The sequence below is a fragment of the Sorex araneus genome, chromosome 5 (genome assembly GCF_027595985.1).
Source record: "Sorex araneus isolate mSorAra2 chromosome 5, mSorAra2.pri, whole genome shotgun sequence".
NCBI classification, from domain to species: Eukaryota; Metazoa; Chordata; class Mammalia; order Eulipotyphla; family Soricidae; genus Sorex; species Sorex araneus.
In genome coordinates this window covers 23,565,011-23,588,269 of record NC_073306.1, presented here as the reverse complement: position 1 = coordinate 23,588,269, position 23,259 = coordinate 23,565,011, and the positions used below count along the sequence as shown (strand labels likewise).

Genomic DNA, 23,259 nt, shown 5'->3' with positions numbered 1-23,259 from the left:
CAACAAAAATAGATTCTGTAAATAACTACAACACCAGATTGCACTTTTGTCCTGTTTTTTTTTGCCTCTTTAGAGGACAAGAATTTATTTTTTAGTTTTCTTTTATTTGAATTTTGAAGCCAGATGAAAATGGGGACAAGTAGCCACTCACATGGTGCCTGCAGCTCGGACCTGGTCTAATTGCACAATTACTGTGATGGATGAGCATCCCCACAGGGTCTGGGAGATGCAGTCTTGCACTCTACAGGAAGGGGGGTCACGGAGCAGCTGGGGGGCCGCCATCTAACCAGCAGGTCTGTTTGTTGTCCAGTAGAAGACTTTGTGCTGTTACATTTATCTCTTGATTCCATCTGTTATAAAGATGCTTTCTCCCTTGAATTGGGCTCCTGAATTGTAAAGAAACTACTGAATTGTAAAGAACAGTTCTTCGGTAAAATGATCTTTACCTTTATGTAAAAGGTAAAATGATCTTTACGTCAGTAGAAAAAGTGATGATCAAATATGTATACGAAAATATCCAAGAGTTGTGAAAAGCTTGGACTTAAACCCAGTACTGGGGCTGGAAAGATAGTACAATGGGTGAGGTTTTTGCCTTGCATGCAGCCACACTGGGTTCAACTCTCAGAAACCCATATGGTCCCTCAAGCCCCACCAGGAGTGATCCCTGAGCACATACCCAGGAGTAAGCCCTGGGTACCACCGGATGTCCATCCCATCTCCTCAACCACACATGAAATTCTAATACTCAGATAAATGAGTGTTACTAGCCAGAAAAGTAGGAATTGATTCTGACCTCTATGGAATGTGACATTGTAAACAAAGCAAATGTAGAACGAGTGCACTGAACCGCAAGTGCTGTAGAAACCATAATCCCCTCTAGTCAGAGTTCATCCAGTCCTGACTCTATTGATGGAGCAGGGCACTGACTCGGAGAGTGGCTTGGGAGCCAGGTAACATGGGCTAGGGATGTGGCTCAGGGGTGGAGCACAGGTCTCTTATGTGGGATGCCCTGGGGTCCGACTACAAGTAACACTGGGATGACCCTGGGGCCGCACAAAAAGTCAATAATGGACTCACGGAGGCTGACACAGGGAAAACCAGCACCTAGGACTGAGAAGCACCAAACATTCTGGCCCAGGCTCATGGGACTTGCTTGCTCAGAAATGGATTCTCCTCACCAGGAAATGTTAGCCCTCTATCACCTCAGGTTAGTTGGAGTTGAGCTATCTGTTAGGAAACTAGGATACGTCTTTTCTCCTTGGAGTTGGAGTTTGATGGTTTGGCGCCTGAATTCTGTTGCTCTGACACTTGCCATCTGTGTGTGACCTTGACTAAGTCTTAATCTCTGAATCACGGTTTCTCTACATAAGAAGGAGTAAAGAATGGCTTAGGAGATGGGCTTGGAAGACTGCTGCCGGGTTGGCTCGGTCTCAGCCCACACTCTGACCTAAATTTAATCTTTTTGTAACTAAGACCAGCAAAACTTTTGGCACCTTAGTTTCCTCATTTTCTTTCTTTCTTTCTTTCTTTCTTTCTTTCTTTCTTTCTTTCTTTCTTTCTTTCTTTCTTTCTTTCTTTCTTTCTTTCTTTCTTTCTTTCTTTCTTTCTTTCTTTCTTTCTTTCTTTCTTTCTTTCTTTCTTTCTTTCTTTCTTTCTTCTTTTTCCCTTTTTGGGTCACACCCTGCAATGCTCACAGGTTTCTCCTGGCGGTGTTCAGGGAGCCATATGGGATGTTGGGGATCAAACCTGGGTCAGCTGCATGCAAGGCAAATGCCTTCCCCACTGTAATATCACTCCAGCCCCTTTCCTCATCTTTAGATAATGCTGATGATAGTGCTTCAGGAAGATAAACGAGTTAATACACATAAAAGACTTGGAACAAAACACTTGCACCTCACAGAGCAAGCATGACATTGGGGTTCACTATAATAGCACCGGGATAACCAACCGTGCTCATCTCAGATTTATTTTGCAGTTAACTACAACTGAAATGATGCAATGGGGGGAAAAATCACAAGTTATAAGTGCTGGAAGGAACCTTAAAATTATTCACACCCCGTAACCCCTAGTTTTGTAAGTAAGAAATTAAGACTCAGTGATTGGGAGCAACTCATCGAGGGTGACATGTGACTTAAGCACAGAGTCCAGGTTTCCTGATTCTAATTTTGAAGCTTTGTTTTTCATCTTCAAAGAAAATGTCTCCTCAGGGTGAGCCCTGGGGGCCCCTTTCATAAAGTCCTTGGATAAGTGGCTAGTTAATACACCTTCCTGACCAGATGTTGCATGAAAGTGAGAGAAAACTTGGAGGGGGGTACTCTTCCCCATTTCTCCACCAAGGGGTAAGGGTGGTGTGACAGCTAAGAGGAGGGGAGGGAGCTAGGAATCGAGGCCAGGCCTGGAAAGAATGATTTGAGGGAATCATTGCCAATAACGCAAGTCACTTAGCGGCTGCAAAGCAGACATCTGCCCATGTCCCAACAAACTACTGTCTGTTTCCAGTACCAGAGAGTTTTTTGTTTTCAGTATTTCAGGGCTGGAGCAATAGCACAGTGGGTAGGGCGTTTGCCTTGCAAGCAGATGACCCAGGTTTGATTCCTCCACCCCTCTTGGAGTATTTCAGGGCTGGAGCAATAGCACAGCAGGTAGGGCGTTTGCCTTGCAAGCAGATGACCCAGGTTCGATTCCTCCACCCCTCTTGGAGAGCCCGGCAAGCTACTAAGAGTATTTTGCCCGCACGGCAGAGCCTGGCAAGCTACCCGTGGCATATTCGATATGCCAAAAACAATAACAACAAGTCTCATAATGGAGAGGTTACTGGTGCTCGTTCGAGCAAATCGATGAGCAATGGAATGACAGTCACAGTGACAGCGAAGTTTCCTCCAGATGGAGGTGGTATCTTGTGGACTGGAGCGATAGCACAGCGGGTAGGGTGTTTGCCTTGCATGTGGCTGACCCAGATTCGACTCCATCCCTCTCGGAGAGCCCAGCAAGCTACCAAGAGTATATTGCCCGCATGCCAGAGCCTGGCAAGCTATCCGTGGCGTATTCAATATGCCAAAAACAGTAACCAGTCTTGCAATGGAGACATTACTGGTGCCTGCTCGACCAAATTGATGAACAACAGGATGACAGTGCTACAGTGCTACAGGTATTTCATTAAGGGTCGTTCACCAGGAATAGTGTATTCTGCCATTTGGAAGCAACTAGAATTCAGCTCTGGGACAATGAAGTTGCAAGTGGGACTTCTAAGTCCAGCCTTCCAGGTGTTTGTCAGGGTCCTGGGCCCTTAGAATTCCTTCTGCTTAGAACCCCACTTCCCAGGTTGTACTATTCAGGAGGGAGGGCAAGCTGAGCTGGAGGCAAGGACAGAATGGGGAGATGGCCCTGTGAGGAGGGCCTGAGGGAATCGGAACTGTCTGACTTGGAGAATGGGCAGAGCTCAGGCATCACGGCAGTGTCTGTCCTCACGTCAACTAGGGGTGTCCCACGGCAGAGGGAGCCCAAAACCGGGGTATTTTCGGGGCAAGGCACAAATGGGGCGGGAAGAGGACAAATTTCCAGGAGGCAGTTTTTCCCTCAGGGCTGAGAACGCTTTCTGATTAGGAGCTCAGCCCAGTGCTGGTGTGGACAGTGACGTGCTTCTGAAGAAAGAGTGCCGGTGGCGAGGCGCGACCACCAGTTGTCAGAGATCTGGGACTCAGAATTGAGCAGAGGTAATATTTGGGATTCCACCAATTCTCCATGTTTCCAGATTCTGGTAGTCAATTTCAGAGCTTCCCGAGTTACGAACCAGCTGAAAGGCAGTCGTGCCAGAAAATCCAGTCCTCTTTCTCTCTGTCTCTCTGGAGCAACCTTGCTCGTTCCTAGAGCAGGAAAACCTTTGACATTTTGCAGGGGATAATCTTTTTCTGCTAAGTGTGTTTCTGACTCAGCCTTTGCTCCTTCGGCATCATTAGAGTCTGAGCTCTCCAGAGATTAGCTCAGGCCTGTCACCACAGCAACTGCCCAGGCCCTGTGGGCCTCCGTGGTAACAGGCACAGGTCGCTGAGAGCCGGAGCTTGACTGTGATGAGAGGGAGCCCCACAGGGAGCTTGGTATGAAACAAGCATGTTCGGTTTAAGAGGTTTTCTTTAATAGGATTAACAACGCACATAGGTCTCACTTTACATAGTTGGCAGGTTCCTGTCAGAGTGTGTGTGTGTGTGTGTGTGTGTGTGTGTGAAACTTGGTCAGTGGAGGAAATCTTATCTTAAAGGCGGGAGAAACTCACATTCCAAGTCCCTGTAGGGAACCCCCTTTGAAAAATGACGTCTTCTTCCCACTCTTGACTCCCCTCCTCCCCCCACCCCTGTGCTCACACCGTCGGTCCAGTGCTGAACATCTGTGAGTGGGGGCATTCGCAGAGAGCCCAAGGGCTGGCTTGCACCTCAGCTGCCGGCAAAGAACATCGGCCTGCTCAGGACTGGGGCCGACAGGAACGCGACAGGGAAAAGCGAACTGGGGGGGGGGGGTGGGGGATGGGGGGTGGGGACAGTGAGGGGTGCAGGGAGGATGGGCCTTGCCTAGCATGAGCAATTTTGCTGCAGCAGTGGTGGGGTGTCAGAGAGGCGCGTGTTTTTTGAGGCGCCCAGCACAGAGGGGTCTGTGTCCAGGGAATCAGACATCTTGTCACAAATGGCATCCACCAGGCGCTCGAAGGCCTGCCTGACGCTGATGTTCTCCTTGGCGCTGGCTTCGAAGAAGTCAAACCCTGGCAAGGGGGTAGAGAGAGAAAGAGAGAGAGAGAGCGAGAGATGAGAATGTGTCCTTCTCTTTCATGGCTCCTGGACGGAGCACTGTGCCTGGCTTCACAGCCAGGAGGCTCGGTTCCGTGGACAAGATACCACAGTCCCCCGGCTGTGAGCCCCTGACAAGCCACCTGTTCTCTTCATGAGTCAGTTCTCTGGTTTAGAAAAGGAGCTGACTCTTGCTACCTCACTGAATTACTTCCAGGATGAAAACAAGATGGTGCATGGGGAAGGGGTAGGATAGACCCCAGCTCAACACAGAGGCAGGTTATTCAGAGTTTACAGACGGAGTGACGATGTGTACGTGTCTTCAAAGCAACTGCCACATCCATGAGCTCCTTGGCTCCGCGTGTCACTCCAGGGAAAAAGAGGGTCCAGCAGTCTCGCTCTGTCCTCTGACACAGACACACTAGGACCTGGACGAGCAGCCCACACTCTGGCCTTTCTGAGCGGTGCCCTTCCGCCGCCACCCTGCCCCCACAAGCCCCGACTGGCCTTCTCCTGTCTTTGCTCTGGGAGGAAGCCAAGATCTGTGCTGAATAAGCCCGGCTTCTTTTGTCCTTCCCTCCCAAAGACGGGCTGCTTTATGGCCTCAATTAGGTCTCTCCTTCCTGAACTCCACAGCAAATTACTTTCGGTTCTCCCTTCCCACACAAACCCAATCCACAACCCCCTGGGCAAATCGTACCTGAGTGTGAAACATTTTCATCTGTTTTATACCTTAAGATCCTCGGAACACTTTCTGTGACAATGAAGAGAACTTGGTTGTCCCAGGAGACACCAGAAAAGAAATAGTACAGTGGGGAGGGCACTTATGAAGGAAGGAAGGAAGGAAGGAAGGAAGGAAGGAAGGAAGGAAGGAAGGAAGGAAGGGAGGGAGGGAGGGAGGGAGGGAGGGAGGGAGGGAGGGAGGGAGGGAGGGAGGGAGGGAGGGAGGAAGGAAGGAAGGAAGGAAGGAAAGAAAGAAGAAAGAAAGAAAGAAAGAAGAAAGAAAGAAAGAAAGAAAGAAAGAAAGAAAGAAAGAAAGAAAGAAAGAAAGAAAGAAAGAAGAAAGAAAGAAAGAAAGAAAGAAAGAAAGAAAGAAAGAAAGAAAGAAAGAAAGAAAGAAAGAAAGAAGAAAGAAAGAAAGAAAGAGAGAAGGAAGAAAGAAAGAGAGAGAGAAAGAAAGAGAGAAAGAAAGAGAGAAAGAAAGAAAGAAAGAAAGAAAGAAACCTAGAGAGAAAGAAAGAAAGAGAGAAGGAAGAAAGAAAGAGAGAGAGAAAGAAAGAGAGAAAGAAAGAAAGAAAGAAAGAAAGAAAGAAAGAAAGAAAGAAAGAAAGAAAGAAAGAAAGAAAGAAAGAAAGAAAGAAAGAAAGAAAGAAAGAAAGAAAGAAAGAAAGAAAGAAAGAAAGAAAGAAAGAAAGAAAGAAAGATTCTCCTGGCTCAGTGTGGCTGCTTCCATTAGGGGAGTCTTGATCATTTTGTGGGGCCCGAGCAAGCCTGAGCTGCTTCCTTCGTCAATTCTTGCCCAGCCTCCTCCCTGCTCTTCAGTCTGTCTGCCTTCCTTATCCCCTTTCTTCCTAGTCCATCATTATTTCTCCTCCAAAGCTCTCTCTTTCCTTTTTTTTTCTTATGTGGCTTTTTCTTTCCCCCGATGGTTCTCATATTTTCTTGGGATTGCTAATAATTACTGAGCACCTATATATGTCAAACACAATGCTAGGAACTTAACAGATCTTACTAAATCCTCGCCATAGCTTGCTGGGTAAATACAATCAGCTCCGATTTATATGTGAAAAATGCAGACTTCAAGAAATACCATTGTCACATGACCATGTTAGTGTTCATCAGGTTTAGATCTGGGTTTGGCCAACTCCAAAGTCCATGCACAGCCCTGACTCCCACTTCTTCCTCTATGCTCCTTTCACTCTTTTATCCCCCACCCAAAAAGGAATCCCACCTCTCCAGCTTTCTCATCTCTTTGGCCCCTTTGCTTGGACCTCCAACTACACAGTGTCTGATTCTGGGCAAATCACAACATCTTTCTGACTCACTTAACCTCTCTGAGTATCAGACTCCTGTCAACTCGGCCTAACGGTGTCTTCCTGTGAGAGGCATTGGGAGGACTGAGTGAGATGATGGGCAAATTGCTGTGGGAAAAGTTTTGCCCGTGATGACAGTTTTTTTGGCTTTTCTTTCATCTTGCTCCTTCACTTCCACTTTATCCTTATTATTTTCCTTCCCAAATGAGGGGGGTCTCTTGCCTCCTTCCTCCCTCTCCCTTGCTCTCCAGGGTTCCCCGAGCGGGCTAATGGCCCAGGTCATACACAGGCTCCTCTTTCCTGGCTTTCCCAGGCCAGCCAGCGTCTGGCCCATTTCCCAGCCTGAGGAGGAGGCGTGCACTGTGCTTGCTCGAGCAGCTTGTGAAGACGGAGGCAGCCACCGCGGTGCTCATTATGCTGAGACCTTAGAAACCCAGCGGGCTGCAGAGACCTGCCGGCATGAGGCTCTCCCTAATGACTATCAGGGAAGTGGACTCGCTGGCCTTGGGCTTTTCACACGGTGACATTGTCTGCGCCGGAGGGAGGGATTGTGTGACTTGCCTGAAAGGGTACACAGGTAAAGGGTGTAAACCCGTTCTCTCCACCAGTGTGACTGAAGATAAGGCCATGAATCCCTCTGAGGAGCTGGCACTGAGGGGCGGTGCCACCCTGTTTTGGGGGGAGGTGTGGAGGAGAGAGGGCCAGGAGGCAGAGCGCCAGGGCTCAGGAGGGTCTCCCACCAACTGTTGGCCGCTCTCACCCTTCTGTTGAATGGGGTTAATTGTCCACCTTGCGGGTTCTTGATGAGAGCTCAGGGCCCAGAGGCATGTAAAGTGACTGGCCTTCCCATGAGGCTTCCAGCCCAGCCAAGTCCCGTTCCTCACCCCTTCACTGCTCCCCCGGCCTTCTGGGAATCATCTTCCTCAGTGCTGAGAGATCTGGGCCACTCTGATCTCTGAGTGTTTGCAACACGCAGATAGTCTTTCATTCATACACAAAAATTTTAAATAATCTGTGAGGGCAACGGGGCAAGCAAGAGTGATCATACATAACTTATAGATGGGGAAACTAAAGCTCTGAGATGGGCCGTAAGTCAAGGCTCTATAGCCCGCCTTGTTCTATTCTCCGCTGGAATAGTTCAGTTCGCACGATAACATTTCTGACCTGGGTAGAGCAAAACCAGAAGCCGTGTAGGAAGGCAGTGCAGGAGACAGAGAGGGGCAGAGAAAGGAGGAAGCTTCCAGAAGTTATCATTAGGACGTGGTTTAGACATGGCCTCTTCGAAGCCTGTGAAGACGGAGGCAGCCACCACGGTGCTCATTATGCTGAGGCCTTAGGAACCCAGCGGGCTGCAGAGACCTGCAGCCACTGTGAAGAGGCCACTCTCTGTACTTTCCTCAGAGGAGCATGTAGGAATCCCTCTGACAGGCAGCTCCCCAGCCAGAGCCCATGTTTTCCTCTCAGCCCGAGCTCAGTGGAGGAATGGATGCTGTGAGAGTTGGCTAAGTGAGCAGGTTAATGAACATAGCATGGAGACGCGGTTGAGGAGATGCGGACAGTGGAGGAGGTGAGCATGCCACTCAACACGATGGTAGGTTCTGGGGACACCGGGGTGAATCACAGTTTCTACCCTTGAAGAGAATCACTCTGTTGTGGGAGAGACAGACTAACATTACTATTTTGATAAATGTTAGAATGGAGGCAGCCAGGGAACCAGAAGGGCACAGAGGTGACACCTGACAGTCTGGGTGCAGGGAAGCCTGCTCGGAGGAGTTCATTCATGAGCAGCTATCTGCTAAAGGCATGAGCTTGTGCGTGTATTTGTGAGCACCATACCAAGTAAAGGAAACAGCATGAGCACACATAAGGGGCCAAAAAAAAAAAAAACCTTGAATAACACGCTAGAAAAATCATAGTAGTTTGTAGTTTGTTGCCTAGTTAGATCAGGGGCCTCAAACTGGCGAGAGATGAGGCGGAAAGTTGCCAAAGACCGAGAGATGGAATGGCACCCAAGGCGACGGCTTCACAGTCCACTCAAAGGCACCCAAGGTAAAACTCAAGTAGCCAGCCCATGGGTCTTTTTTTCTAGCATCAAAGTCTCCACGCACCGCACCCCGCCTGATTCCCGTCAGACTCCTAGGAGGCTCTTCATTAGCACGCCCACATTGTAACCTTTTCCTCAGGATCATTAAAAATTTCTCAGGACCTGAGAATCCAGTGAGGTCAGGAAAATGACAACCAATTAATCAGACTAGCCTCTAGTCCTGTCATCCTTCTAATTGGCTTCAAACAATGGATTTTCTGCTATCTTTAATGGGGCCTAATTCTTAACTGAATAGGAGATGCCCACCCCCTCCCCCACTCCGCCCCACACTCCAGAATGATTGGATTTACCTAACTGGTCCCAAGGCACAGGTCCAGCAGCCACACTGCCTGCTTCCAAAATCTATTTAGAAGCTTTTTACCAGCCAAACACACTTCTCAGCCCAACATTGCCCCAGAACACCTCTGGTTTTTTTTTTTGTTTTTTTTTTTTTTTACGCAGATACTAAATAATTTATTTTAGGAGATATCATGTGGTCACAAAAGCAGCCATGCACTCCTGCAATTCTAAATATTTTTAGATATTTGGGGTCTGGAGGCATTTCTGCAGAGTGCTGCTCTCTTCTGAAATTCATTTGTGAGTCTCTGCATCATGTACTTAAATGGCCCGATTTTTATTTCTTTTGAGATTTATTTATGGTTCTCTGAAGCAAGGCCAATAAATGAGCTTGTATAGCTGAGCTGGCGGTGGTTTGTGGGCATAACTCCCACATACCTAACTTTTGGCAGTTTAATTTCTCAGGAAACTTGGTCCCAAGTTGTTGGGGTCCAGCCAGAGACACAGCAGGAATTTTGGGGTATCAGGAAGCTGAAGGCACCATCAGACTGCTGATGCACTCACTCCGCGGGTACAGGTTGACCGGTTGTGTAGCACTGTACCCCTTCTATATTTTATTTTTAGTCATCCAGCTAGTCCTTGTGTCTGCTTCTTGTTCACTGCATTATCTGCTTTATGTCGTTTCTCCTGGTGGAGGGGTCTTAGAGGGTGGCTCTCACCGCGTGGTTGCTGCCGCTGCCGCCATTTTCGCTCAGAAAAATGGGGAGGAGAGGGAAAAAAAATCCCTCCCCGGGCTGCACGAGGTTGTAGTTCAGTTCGCAGTCGAAATGCATGGCTCCAAGAATCTGCTCTGGTGCCAAAATGGGTTAGGAGACCTCAGGATCACAGTCAGTAGGCGGGAGGCTCTGCTTCTCGTGCCGCGGCTCTTGGTTCATCCGGTTTTTTTTTTATGTGTGTGTTTTTTATGATTTTTTAAAAAAAATTTATTAGAGAATCACTGTGATGTACAGTTACAAACTTATGGACTTTTGTGTTTGCATTTTACTCATACAGTGATCGTTTACCCATCCCTCCACCAGTGCCCATTCTCCTCCACCAATGATCCCAGTATCCCTCTCACCACCCCCACCCCATCCCCCACCACCCTACCCTGCCTCTGCGGCAGGGCATTCCCCTTTGTTCTCTCTCCTTTTGGGTGTTGTAGTTTGCAATAGAACACCTCTGTTTTTAATGTTAGAATTCTTTTCTCCATCCTATTACTCAACTCACAGTCTGCTGATCACTGATGATGATGGTGGTGGTGGTGTAGTGGTGGCAGTGGTGGTGGTGATGGTGGTGCTCTGTGTGTGTGTGTGTGTGTGTGTGTGTGTGTGTGTGTGTGTGTGTGTGTTGAATCCAGAGCCTACCGCGTGAAGGCAGAGGTCAGCTGCTGAGCAATATTCCTGGTCTGCTCACTAGTGATTCTGGTGAGGGCTCACTGTCTTCCCTTCTACTCCAGGCTATTCTCATTCTCAGGAACTCTTGGTTTTCTGTGGACAATCCACCTAACACCCCGACCTTTTAATTTCCTGACAATCTCATCTCCAGTGACCTTCTCTCCCATTTTGCTTCTGCTATACTTCTGCCCTTATACTTGAATTAGTTTGACTTGGATTTATGTCACTGGAACTAAATGCGGTCTAATTAATGCAATATCTAGCCTCATTTAGCACATCTAAGACCTGCCTGATTTGATCTCTGTCTCCTTCCCAGCCTTCTTTCCTGGCTCAGTCTATGTTCCAGAAACACTCACCATTTCTTACTTACTGCTTTTGCGTATGTGATTACTGCCTGGCTCCTACTCTGGATCATTTTCATTACTCACCTATAGAACTACTGATTCCAGAGTGCTCCCTTTTCTTTTCCCCACCCATTTCCCACTCAGAACATACAATAGACCTCCTCTTTTGGCCCATTCAGCTGCCACATGTTCAGATTCCAATAAGAAAGTGGAAAATTTTCTTAAAATGTAAGCCAGAGGAAATATGAACCCTAAGAATGCTTCAGTGATAGATCACCTGCTTTATAGGCATGAGGCCTCCAGTTTATTTATTTGTTCCTCCACGATGCAAGTTTAATCCCCCACAATGCCTCACAAGCTGACTGTCATCTAATGGCTCTACCACTGGGATCCCTGGTGTCTCAACAAAGCACTGAATCTCTGGTACAAAGCTTTGGAAACCAAAATCAGGTGTGTGAGAGCATTGAGGAGCACCACACCCAAGTGTGTGAGCACCACAATCACGTGTTTGCAACCCCCACTCATCATAGTAGCAAAACAACAAAGGGAAGAGAAGGGGAGATATTAAAAATTAAACTAAGAAAGAGCCCTTTGCAACTGAACCACTTTGGACACGAGCGGCGCCCCCAAAATGCCTCCAAACTGTGTGCTGGGAGCTTCTGGCCCAGGCGCTGCCGGCAGAGTATGGTCTTTTCTCTCTCAACTCTTTCTGTTTGAACGCAGCGAGGCTATAGCCGGTTTTTAGACTCTACAGGAAGCCGGGGATAGCCGATGGGCGGGACTCCCGGATCCGCCCTGTGCCGGCCGACATTTAAGCAGAGAGCCATGTGGGGACGCTCCTTTGCGGCCCCGCGCGAGATCGACCCCGGAGGCAACTTAACCACTTTGGACACGAGCGGCGCCCCCAAAATGCCTCCAAACTGTGTGCTGGGAGCTTCTGGCCCAGGCGCTGCCAGCGAGCAATGCAATTACCAAAAGAATTTTCCTTGGACTTCATATAGAAATCCAAAACCGCGCGACCCAATATCTCTTGATTGTCAGCAACGTGTAAATGTTCCTTTTTGGCAGGGCTTAACGTGGGGGGAAACTCCAAACAATAGTACTAAGTTTTTTGTTAAAGGGTAAAAGATTGTAGCGATAGAATGTTAGGCAGAATTTTCCCTGGACTTTAACGGGTCGGACTTTGGTGGGAAATCCTAACAAGAATAGTAAGTCTTTTGCTGAAATATTGAAGGCCACCAAAGTGGTAGCCATCTCTATAGACTGAACTAAGCCATATCCCCACGCCGGCTGAGAAGAAATATCCTTCTTTCTCGGGAAAAAAACGCGGCGTGGCGTTAACCATAGTATGATGTCCATTAAGCTGACACGGACCTGGTGGCGTGGGAACCGGATGCAAGGGAATAAATTATTATGTACTTGGAACAGCGGGACGCTGGTGGAACCTTGAGCCGGGGCCGATACCAGCGTATTACTTTTGGTTCCAGAAACTGCTTGCAGACATTATACCAGACTATCAACTAAGCTAGAGCCCCGCACCGGCTGATGACGAGAAATAACCATCTCTTTTGGTTTGTTTTCCCTTTGTCAGGCAGCGTGGTGATTACTAAACAGGCGTGATCTCGGTGGCGCGGGACGAGGGGGGAAAAAATAGAAAAGTTATGTAACAAACAGCGGGACTTAATATCTCTACATTCTCAGCAATGGAGAGCCATCAAATGCCTCCTTGACAGTGGGACTGTCTTCTCTTTTTTGGGGGGAAACCCTAGCAACAATAGTGAGTTATGTGTTGAAACATGGACTGTAACCAAGATAAAGCGTAAACGAAGTGAAACTTATCACTTACAAGGGCGGGGACTGGGGGAGTGGGAGGGGGCGGGAGGTATAATGGGGTGGTTGGTGATGGAATATGGGCACGGGTGAAGGGAAGGGTGTTTGAGTACTGTATAACTGACATAATCCTGAGAACTTTGTAACCCTCCACATGGTGATTCAATAAAATTTAAATTAAAAAAAAAAAAAAGAAAGAGCCCTTTGGTTCTCTGAGCAGCGTTATGGCAGTTAGCAGAAATATAGTGTCTATAAAAGGTGACAAATGGGAGCCAAGAAGAAAATGGATGGTCTATTTTCTAAAGAATATTGGTATGGAATTGGAGAGATAGTATAGTGGGTAGGGCACTTGCCTTTCATGTGGTCGACCCAGGTTCGATTCCCAATAACCCATATGGTTCCCTGAGCACCACCAGGAGAAATTCCTGAGTGCATGAACCAAGAGTAACCCCTGTGCATTGCTGGGTGTGACCCAATAAAGCAAAAAAAAAAAAATTGCCTGTCGAATCTTTTATGACAGGGATCTGGAGCTCCCATGGCATGGAACACCCATGACAAATGTGCTCCATGGTCAAAAATGAAGTGGTGTGTAATGTGAGTGAAAAATCAACTTTTATCATCTAAGTTCCTGACTCAGATACCATGCTACTGTGACATGATCTAAAAAAATCTGACTAATTCTAGGACTGGGGATGAAAATTAGAAGATAAACTATGGCAGGTTTTTGGGGAAACACCACTGGATGTTATAATGGGAATGTTAATATTCTGAATACAAAGACTGAGTTTGAGGCCTGATCACTTCTTACATATTAGGCTTAGAAAAGCACATAATCTTGTAGTGAAAAGATCAAGTCAGGGTCTTGTGATACAACTCATACAGCTCAAGAGAACACAAGTGGTCTGACTTAGCCTCTTTTTCAATATAATAGAATTGATGGCAATGCCACAGGGAAGGGCACAAGAGATTTGTCTTGCCAGCACACTGTCAGCTAGATGTCTCTACACCAAAATTTGTTATTATCAACACCAATTAAGTCTTTGGTTCTCTGAAACCAGACCCAGTGAAACAAAGTTACAATTGTTTGTCTCAATTCAAAATGAATTTGTTGAGAAATTTATCCAAACCAAACACCCAAATTAAGTCTCCAAGAGTCTGTTGTATCTGAGTGCCGAACCGTGAGTGTATGAAATGAAACCATGAATCAAAGGAGAGCAACAAGGAGACCTCCTTACTCAGCTAAGCAAAGACCCCTACCTTCCAGATCAGCATACTGAGATCAGAGATGAGATAAAGATGCTCCAAGTCACATAGTAATTTAGTGTCAGAAGAACAGCAAAGTTCTACTATGGAACTATTCCTCTGTGTGTGTGTGTGTGTGTGTGTGTGTGTGTAAGAGAGAGAGAGAGAGAGAGAGAGAGAGAGAGAGAGAGAGAGAGAGAGAGAGAGAGAGAGAAACTGGTTTGAAGAGGTCTTTTTTTGAAAGGCAGAAATGTGGAGAACCTGAGACTAGAGCCATAGCACAGTGGATAGGGCGTTTGCCTTGCACGCAGCTGACCCGGGTTCAATTCCCAGCATCCCATATGGTCCCCTGAGCACCGCCAGGAGTTAATTCCTGAGTGCATGAGCCAGGAGTGACCCCTGTGCATCGTCCAGTGTGACCCAGAAAGCCAAAAAAAAATTGTGGAGAACCTCCCTGGGCCCTGACCAGACCATTCCCAGTCAGGGAAGTGACCAAAGCCACTTTTTGAAAGGCACAAAATGGTATGACTCCCTAAAATGTCATACAGAATTCCTGAAACAGGAGTCCCTGAAACTCCTCCATCACTTCTCAAAGATCTACTTGCCTCAGTGTCTTGAAAGTCTCACCTGGGTCCCAGGAACTCTGAGAAGAGAAAAGGTCAGTTGTGCGGACTCCCACAACGTTAATGCTTGCTGCAAGGCGTGTCAGTAGAATGGCACTGCCTCACAGACAAGGGGACTCAAGAAGGCTGGAGTGATAGTACAGTGGGTGAGCATTTGCCTTGCATGCGGCTGACCTGGGTTTGATCCCCGGCGTCTGGCCATAAAAAGAAGCTGAAGAGAAATAGAGCTAAAATATGGAGACTATAATCGAACCTAGGAAGACTGAACTTCCCAGTTATAGAAGATAATAATCTATTCTTTTTTTTTTGAGGGGTGGTGTGTCACACCCTGTTGTGCTCAGGATTATTTCTGGAGCTCAGGGGTTGCTCCCAGTGGTGCTTGGGGACCATGTAGTGATGGGACCCTGACCTCCTGCATAGAAAGCATGAGTTCAGCCTTGAGCTATCTCTCTGGCCCCAAATTTTTGTGTTTTTTTTTGTTTTTTGTTTTTTGTCACACTCATGGATGCTCAGAAACTACTGTAGGTCCAGGTGCTTAGGGGACCACATGGACGAGGGATCAAGCCTGGGGCCCCCTTAAGCAAATCAGACACTCCAATCTTGTGAGCTATCTCCCCATCCCCTAAATTCTATTATTTTATTACATTTAGTTTGATTTATCATTTTGTCATTCAGCATAATTATGGTCTTAACCAAGGGAGAGCTTACTACAATGCTCAAGAGTTTTATTGAGGATTGGAGCAGCAGGTAGGGCACTTGCCTTGCATATATCCAACCTGGGTTTGATTCCTGGCACCTCATGTGGTCCCCCAAGCCTGATAGGAGTGATCCCTAAGCACAGAACAAGGAATAAGGACTGAGTACAGTCAGGTATGGCCCCAAAACAAAACAAAAGTTTTACTGATATGTAATTTTCACACCATATATTTCACATTAACATAAACATTAAATGTTTATTTGTATTTGTGTATATATGTGTGTGTGTGTGTTTAATGCATCATTCTCTACTAGTTCCAAAATTGGAAGGGTCTTAACTCTTTTTATACACTGTTCATTCTAGGTGTCAAGACAGAATCTGACTCAGAGTTCACGCTCAAAAAATCTTACAGGGGCTGGAGCAACAGAAGAGATGATAGGATACTTGCCTTGCACCTGGCTCACCTGGGTGTGTTCCCCAGCACCTGAAATGGTTCCCTGAGTCAGTCAGGAGTGATTCCTGAGCACAGAGCTAGGAGTAAGTCCTGAGCACTGCTGGGTGCGGCACAAAAACCAACAAAATAAAATTTTTTAATGTTTTTAAATGAATAAGTAAACAAATATATGAACAAACGTGTATCTATTCTATTCTGGGACTGTGAGATAATGAAACAAATTAGGCATAACTTCTGTTACTCTCACTGTCTGGAAAGAGAGGGAATAAATAGGCAGGAGTGCTAGGGCAAGAGTGGAAAGTAGAGGTAGTTATATAGGACAGATGGCTTATCTGAGTTCTCCACTCTGACTGATTTATTACAGCCTTCCAGGGCCTCTGAAAGCTGCATTTTAATCTCACTTTGTGTTCCTGCTTATCACTGTATCACTGTATCACTGTCATCCCATGTAACGTCTCTATAACACTCAGCCCTGAGATTTTAGCAGCCTCTCCTTACTCATCTTTCCCAACGACTGGAGGCTCTTACAGGGCCAGAGGAATGAGACCTATTGTTGCTGGTTTTGGCATATTGAATATACCACAGGTAGCTTGCCAGGCTCTGCCGTGCGGGCGGGATACTCTCAGTAGCTTGCTGGGCTCTCCGAGAGGTATGTGTTCCTGCTTAAATTTGATAAATCTACACTGAGTCTGCCACTTCCTTGTTGGGTAATCTTAAGCAAGCTATTTACTCTTTCTGAACCTCATCTTTCAGAGTGATTTTGCTTTTGTTGTTTTAGGTCCCACTGGGAAGTACTCTCCCAGCACTGTGCACAGGGATCACTAGGTAGTGTCTAAGGGACCATGTGGTGCCAGGGCTCGAAACCAGGCTCCCACATGTGAAGCTTGTACCCCAGCCCTTTGAGCTACCTCCTCCACTTTTGACTGGGTTAGAAGTCTGACTCATGGGGCTGGAGATAGTTCAGAGGGCTGGAGCATATGTTTTGCATGTGGGAATCCTGAGCTTGACTTCTGGCACCACATGGTCCCCTGAGCACCACTGGGAGTCCCCTGAGCACTGAGTTGAAAGAAACCCCTGAGCACCACAGGGTGTGGCCCCAAAACAAACAAATAAAAATTCTGACTCATTCTGCACTGTTTGGGCTTATGCTAGTTACTAAACTTCCCCAAGCTTCAATTTTCTTATCCGTCAAAAAAAAAAAAAGCAACTTAGAAATAATAAGAGTACATATTTCAGAGCATTTTATCACTCTATTAAAATGAGTAATACTTTATTTTTAAACTTTTTTGTCCTCAATGACATTTATTTTTTTCTTTTTTTAACTTAAAATTTTAAATTAATTTTTAAAAAATTGATAAAATGAGTAATACTTTAATAGTGCACAGCATGAGGTAAACACTGAATATTTAATCAAGTCACATTTTGAAAAATCTTAGCCATGGGGCTGGATAAAAGAGTATAGTGTGTAAGGTGCTTGCTTTGCACACAGCCAACCACTCTAGTTCATCCCCCAGCAGCGGAAACGGCACCCCAAGCACTGCCATAAGTGACCCCTGAGCACGGAGTCAGGAGAAATCCCTGAGCACCACTGGGGATGGCTCCAAAACCTGCAGGGGGTGGGAAGCCTTAGTCATAAAGACTTGGAATGTTGGCTATATTTTTTTCCTAACACAAAACTAACCCACCTTTTAACAAAGCAGGCCTATTTACCTGTAAGTGCTGGTTATAGATTTCATTTTAGGGTTTTTTTTTGGGGGGGTCGCACTCAGCAAGTCTGGGTGTGGGGGGCACATACGGTACAGGGAATTGAATTCATGGCCTCACACATACAAGGCATGTGCTCTACCACCTAAGGTATAGTCCTGGCCCCAATATATATATTTGAATACACATTTGAATGAAATGTGGAACCATTTTGCACATTCCCGAGAGCATCTCTGCTCGAGGCTCACACCCACTTACAGGTCCCTGAGCTCCTAACACTGCCTTCGCCTTTGCCTCTGCTGTTTCCTGCCTCCCTCCCGCACACGCCTGCTCCTATCTGTCCTCAAGGTCTCGCTAGGGCTTCGCATCCTCTGACCCCTGATGAATCTGCCTTGTCTTCTGTGGCCACATCCCAACACGTATCTCTGGCACTGTTCCTGCCCTTCAGACCAGGTGCGCCTCGTATTTCACAGCCCAGTGCCTGGCCTCACAGGGAAGCTCGGGGAGTCTGGGACAGATTGAAGGAAAATAAAGAAGCTGACATCATAAAATTTAATCAAAAGAAAAAAAAATTTTTTCAGTGTCTCCAGGGGGCCCAGGCTGCATGCTAGGCACTGTGTGTACAAAGATAAACAAGACTCATTTCCTGTTCTCAGGAGTTTGGGGGATATGAACAATCAATAAGGGAACACGAGAGCAAAAGAGCTCGAGGGAGGCAGAAGATGTAAAGCTTGAGCTGTCTGGAGAGCGGCGGGGCTCACTAACTAGATGGACATGGGGGTGGGACGCAGAAGAGAACATCAAACAACTTCCCATCGAAATTGGGGGTGTCAGAGTCCCCGGTGGGCCCAAGAGGTGAAGCGCAAAGGGAGAGCTTAACATCAGCCAAGGGTGCTGCACCCCAGCCTTGCTATTCTGGTAGTGGAGGTACTTTCCGGATAATCCTCAGTGACTGGGATGGGGGGGAGAAGATCGAGACCCAAGACAACCCAACCCTCTTTTTACAAGCCCCTGCAGCCTGGACTGAGTGGACGCTCAGCAGTGCATTTTATGGATGGGTTCTCTGAGGTGGTCTAATGTTGAGACCCTATAGAGAACAGAACGAAGCACACCTTTTTAGGGAACTGTTGTTTGTTTGTTTTATTTTGTTTTGGGGCCACATCTGGTATTGCTCAGGACCTACTCCTGACTCTGTGCTCAGGGATCACTCCTGGCTGGGTGCGGGGGGGCCATAAAAGGTGCTGGGGATCAATCAAATCAGAGTCAGTCACATGCCAGGAAGGCCCTTATCAATCTACTATCTCTGTCCCTGAAAGTGTGAAACCTTTCATTTTCATTTTGTTGTTGTTGATTTTTGTTACTTTGTTTTTGGGCAACACCTGGCTGTGTTTCCCACTTCTGGCTCTGTGCTCAGGAATCACTCCTGGTGGGGCGTGGGGACCATATGTACTGTCAAGGATTGAACCCAGGTCGGCTGTGTGCAAGGTAAACACCCACCCCCTGCACTGTTGCCCTGGCCTCCATCACTGATTTAAAAAAAAAAAATTAAAGAACCAAGATTTACAAAGTTACTGATAATTGCATTTTAGACATATAATATATAATATTCTAGCGCTAATCCCACCATCAGTGTCAACTTCCCTTCTCTACTGTCCCCAGGTTCGCTCTCATCCCCCTGGCCTGCCTCCTTGACAGGCACATTTTAAAATTTCATTGTTGTAGTTTGGATTTCTTGTTTCCAGTGTTGCTGACTCTGGTTTGGTTTGGATATACAGCTATACCACCCCCTCCACACACATTGCTGATTTATTGATGTCCTATTTTAGTGTTTATAAGTCACTTCAAATCCTTTGCAGAAGAAGTCTCTGAACAGAACTCTAAGTCAGGTTCAATACTAAATTTGTACTTATATATTTAATGTAACAAAGTATCCCTGGTCATAAATAGTGAATGACCAAAAAACCAGCACAGAGCCCCACATGCACTTAGAACAAATGTAAAATAAAACACGCAGAGCACATAGGACTTTCATTTACAGTCACAGCTCTCCCTAAATGTCACAAGTACAAACACACACCTATCCCTTCTGTTCCACATTCCTGTGTGCATATCTCACACATGCTCACACAGGGCTCAGTCATACACCACTCACATGCGTCAGGCACGTACCAAGCTGCTCGGCAAGGAGCCGGCCCTTCTCAGTGGGAACCACCCTCTCTTCCTCCATGTCACACTTGTTCCCCACCAGGATAACCTGCGCATTGTCCCAGGAGTAGGTCTTGATCTGAGTAGCCCTGAAGAGAGATGGAGAGAGAGAGGATGTTAGAGACACCAGCCCAGGTGGGAAAGGACCCTGAATTGCTCAGAGAAGCAATTTCCCTTCCACAGAGCTAGCAACACCGAGTTACTGAAACTCAATCCAGCCATGGACGGACAGAGAGCCGAGTTCCCAGGTACAAACCACCAGAGGCCTGTTTCTCTTCCCTGCCCTGAGAGCTCTTTTGCAAATGTCTGTCTCTTTGCTGCAGTTGGACAGGGCTGAGAAGCGTCTCCCAAGCAAGGTTCCAACCAAGCCAGAAACACACGGTGCTGCTCAGGCCCTGTATGCTGGGGCTCTCCTGGACAACTGCAGCAGAGCCAACGGACCTCTAGAGCTGCACCCGGAAGTGCTCAGGTGCTGCTATAAACTGATTCAGGGTTGACTGCATGTAATGCATGTGGCTTCACCCCTGTACTCCCTCTCTCTCCAGCCTTGATACATCCTCTTTGGGGGCGACATCTGGCAATGCTCAGGGGCTACTCCTGGCTCTGCATTGAGGAATTACTCCTAGTGGTGCTCAAGGACCATGTGGGATGCCAAGAGTCAAACCCAGGTTGGTTGCATGCAAGGCAAAAGCCTTAGTCGCTGTACTCTTTCTCTAGCTCTGATATATCCTTTCTTAAAAGCCTTATCTGGAAGTGTGAGGACTGGGAAGACACCCAAAGGGTTGAGCATAATCTTTTTTTTTTCTTTTTGCTTTTTTGGTCACACCCGGTGATGCTCAGGGGTTACTCCTGGCTCTGCACTCAATAATTACTTCTGGCAGTGCTCAGGGGACCATATGGGATGCTGGGAATCAAACCTGGGTCAGCCAAATGCAAGGCAAACACCCTACCTCTATCTATCACTCCAGTCCCTGAGCATAATTTTTGCATACAGAGATACTGGGTTTAATCTCTGGCACCACAAAGTTCTCTGAGCACTATTAGTATTAGGAGCAATCCCCAAGCATGGATACAGGAGCAATTGCCAAGTATCACTGGGTATGTCCAAATAACAAAAAAGCTTCTCTGGTCCCTGGATGAGCCAGGTGGTGGGTCCCTCAGTTAGGTGCTCATGGCCATCCAGTCAGGACCAACACCACTGATCCTAAAGCTGAACCCACTCCCACAAATTCACTCCACCACCCCTTGTTACAAGCTGGCAAAGGGCCAGGTTCCATGCTGGGCTCTGAGCTGGGCAGGGACCAAGGTTCCCAATGACAACGCTCAAAGGCCACAGCTTGAGAGAGAGATACTCTGTCTTGAAGGCAGGTAACTGGAGCTGACCGTCCCCACCTTCCCCAGCTGCTCTCCCTGTCCCCTTCCTCATTCACTCTGCTCCCAGATTAGCAACTCAGGCTATTCTTGGAGGAACTGTCACCAGGTGTTCAAGTCACTGTGTCCCTGAAACAGAAAGAACAGGGGCTGAGGGAAAAGAGAAGGAGGTCAAGGAGCAGTGCGTGGATATGTAAAGAAACAATCCCTTTGCCATGGAGGTGGGAAGGAAGAGGATGGAAGGGAAGGAGGCAGAAGAATCATGGCTGGAAGGAAGAGGTGGGGAGGGGGAAAAGGGAGAAGAGGGGAGAGGAAAGAAGGAGGAAAGAGGAGGGAACTGCAGGGAGGAGTTGTTAAAGGAAAGGAGATAAAGGAGAAAGAGGATGACCTAGACCGTGAGAACACAGACCACCAGGACTGACAGACGCGCCGTAGCTCAAGAACTGCTGTTCAAAACAGAGTATGGCAGAAAGCCCACAAAGTCACTCCAGCTGGAGGCTCCAAGACACTCAAAGTCCCTCACGGGGTGGCAGCAACTCTTCCTTGGGAGAGATGTCCCCAAGGGGTGACCGTGGAGCCCAAGGGAGCAGGAAACCAGCCTGTTCCTGGCCAGTCGCCAGGCCTCTCTGGCTCTAAGAGGCTCCACCTTTTGCCATCCTCAGCCTTGCCCTGGACCAGGGGCCCGAGGCCTTCTGCTCACCCTCACCCCATACCACCTCTCTCCCTGTAAATTTTGCACCAGGAAGAGAGGCAAGTTGCTCAAATGCTGGATTATGGGGCATCATGCTGATTTTCTTTGTGTGCAAATCCATACAAACTTGGCCTGGATGTGGCCTTGGGTCCTCGAGGGCCCAGGGATCAACTTTTTTTCAAGAAACAAAAGGTGAGTCTGAAGCTCCCCGATTTCCGAAGCACACAGCAGAGGGTCAAGCACACAGACGTTTGCATGAGGAGTCTGCAGGATGAAGGAATGAAGAAAGGAGCAAGCTCATACCAGTCCTGGACAGCATTGAAGGACTCCTCGTTGGTGATGTCGTACATCAGGATGAAGCCCATGGCGCCCCGGTAATAGGCTGTGGTGATGGTTCTGTACCGCTCCTGACCAGCCGTGTCCTGCGGAGAGACGGGAGAGCTGACTCTGAAACATCCGCCTCACCACCCGCAAAGTGCTCGGCATGATTTTCTAATAATTCAATGTTTATTTAAGGAGAGCCTATTATGTATCTTATACTATATTGACTAGAATAAAGTTGTTCTAAAACCCCACAGAAATTCATAGGAAAATAATTAAAACCCAATAGGAAAAAAAATGAGCTGAAAGAATGAACAATTCACAGAAGAACTGTGAATGGATTATTATTATGTACAAAGGGTTTATTTTATTTTATTTTACTCTTTTTGCTTTTTGGATCACACCTGGTGATGCTCAGGGGTTACTCCTGGCTTTCCACTCAGGAATCACTCCTGGAGGTGCTCAGGGAATCATATGGATGCTGCGAATCGAACCTGGGTCGGCTGTGTGCAAGGCTGTGCTATCGCTCCAGCCCTCTGAGGACTCATTCTTTTGTTTTGTTTTGTTTTTGGGTCACACCTGGCAATGCACAGGGGTGACTCCTGGCTCTGCACTCAGGAATTACTCCTGGCCATGGTCAGGGGACCATATGGGATGCTGGGAATCAAACCAGGGTCGGCCGAGTGCAAGGCAAATGCCCTACCCACTGTGCTATCACTCCAGCCCCTGTACAAAGGGTTTAACCTGGTTTTGGTTTTTGTTCTTAGAGTCATACCTAGCAATGCTTAGGATTCACTCCTGGCTCTCTACTTAGGAATCACTCCTGGTGGAGCTCAGAATACTACAAGGGATGCCAGGGATCAAAACTGGATTGTTCGCATGCAAGGCAAGCATCCTACCAGCTCTACTATCACTCTGAATTCCACCCCGGCACTACCTGTTTTTTAAATAATGATTCCCATCAGAGGTGAGGATGGAGTGAGATGGACAGGCTCACACCCTGTTGTCTTGGAGGGAAACTTGGTTCAGCACATCTGAACTCAAAGCATATTTACTTTGAAAGGACTAAGATAGATCATTCTAAAGGGTCAGAGACTTAGTTTTGTGGTACAGCATGTGCTTTGCATGTCGGAGGTCCTGAGCTCAATTGCCT

General features: G+C 47.2%; 1 protein-coding gene across 1 annotated transcript in view; it reads right to left on the bottom strand.

Moving 5' to 3' along the window:
* Positions 1-4,110: 4,110 nt before the first annotated feature.
* The window catches only part of RAB3B (RAB3B, member RAS oncogene family), a 62,415-nt gene continuing 43,266 nt past the window's right edge, over positions 4,111-23,259 (bottom strand). Inside the window, exons 3-5 of the mRNA XM_004607129.2 lie at positions 22,089-22,207; positions 19,688-19,812; positions 4,111-4,750 (exon numbers count right to left, since the gene is read on the bottom strand). Coding sequence (XP_004607186.2) covers positions 4,563-4,750; positions 19,688-19,812; positions 22,089-22,207 — 432 coding nt within the window. The 3' untranslated portion in view covers positions 4,111-4,562. The remainder of the gene's footprint in view (positions 4,751-19,687; positions 19,813-22,088; positions 22,208-23,259) is intronic.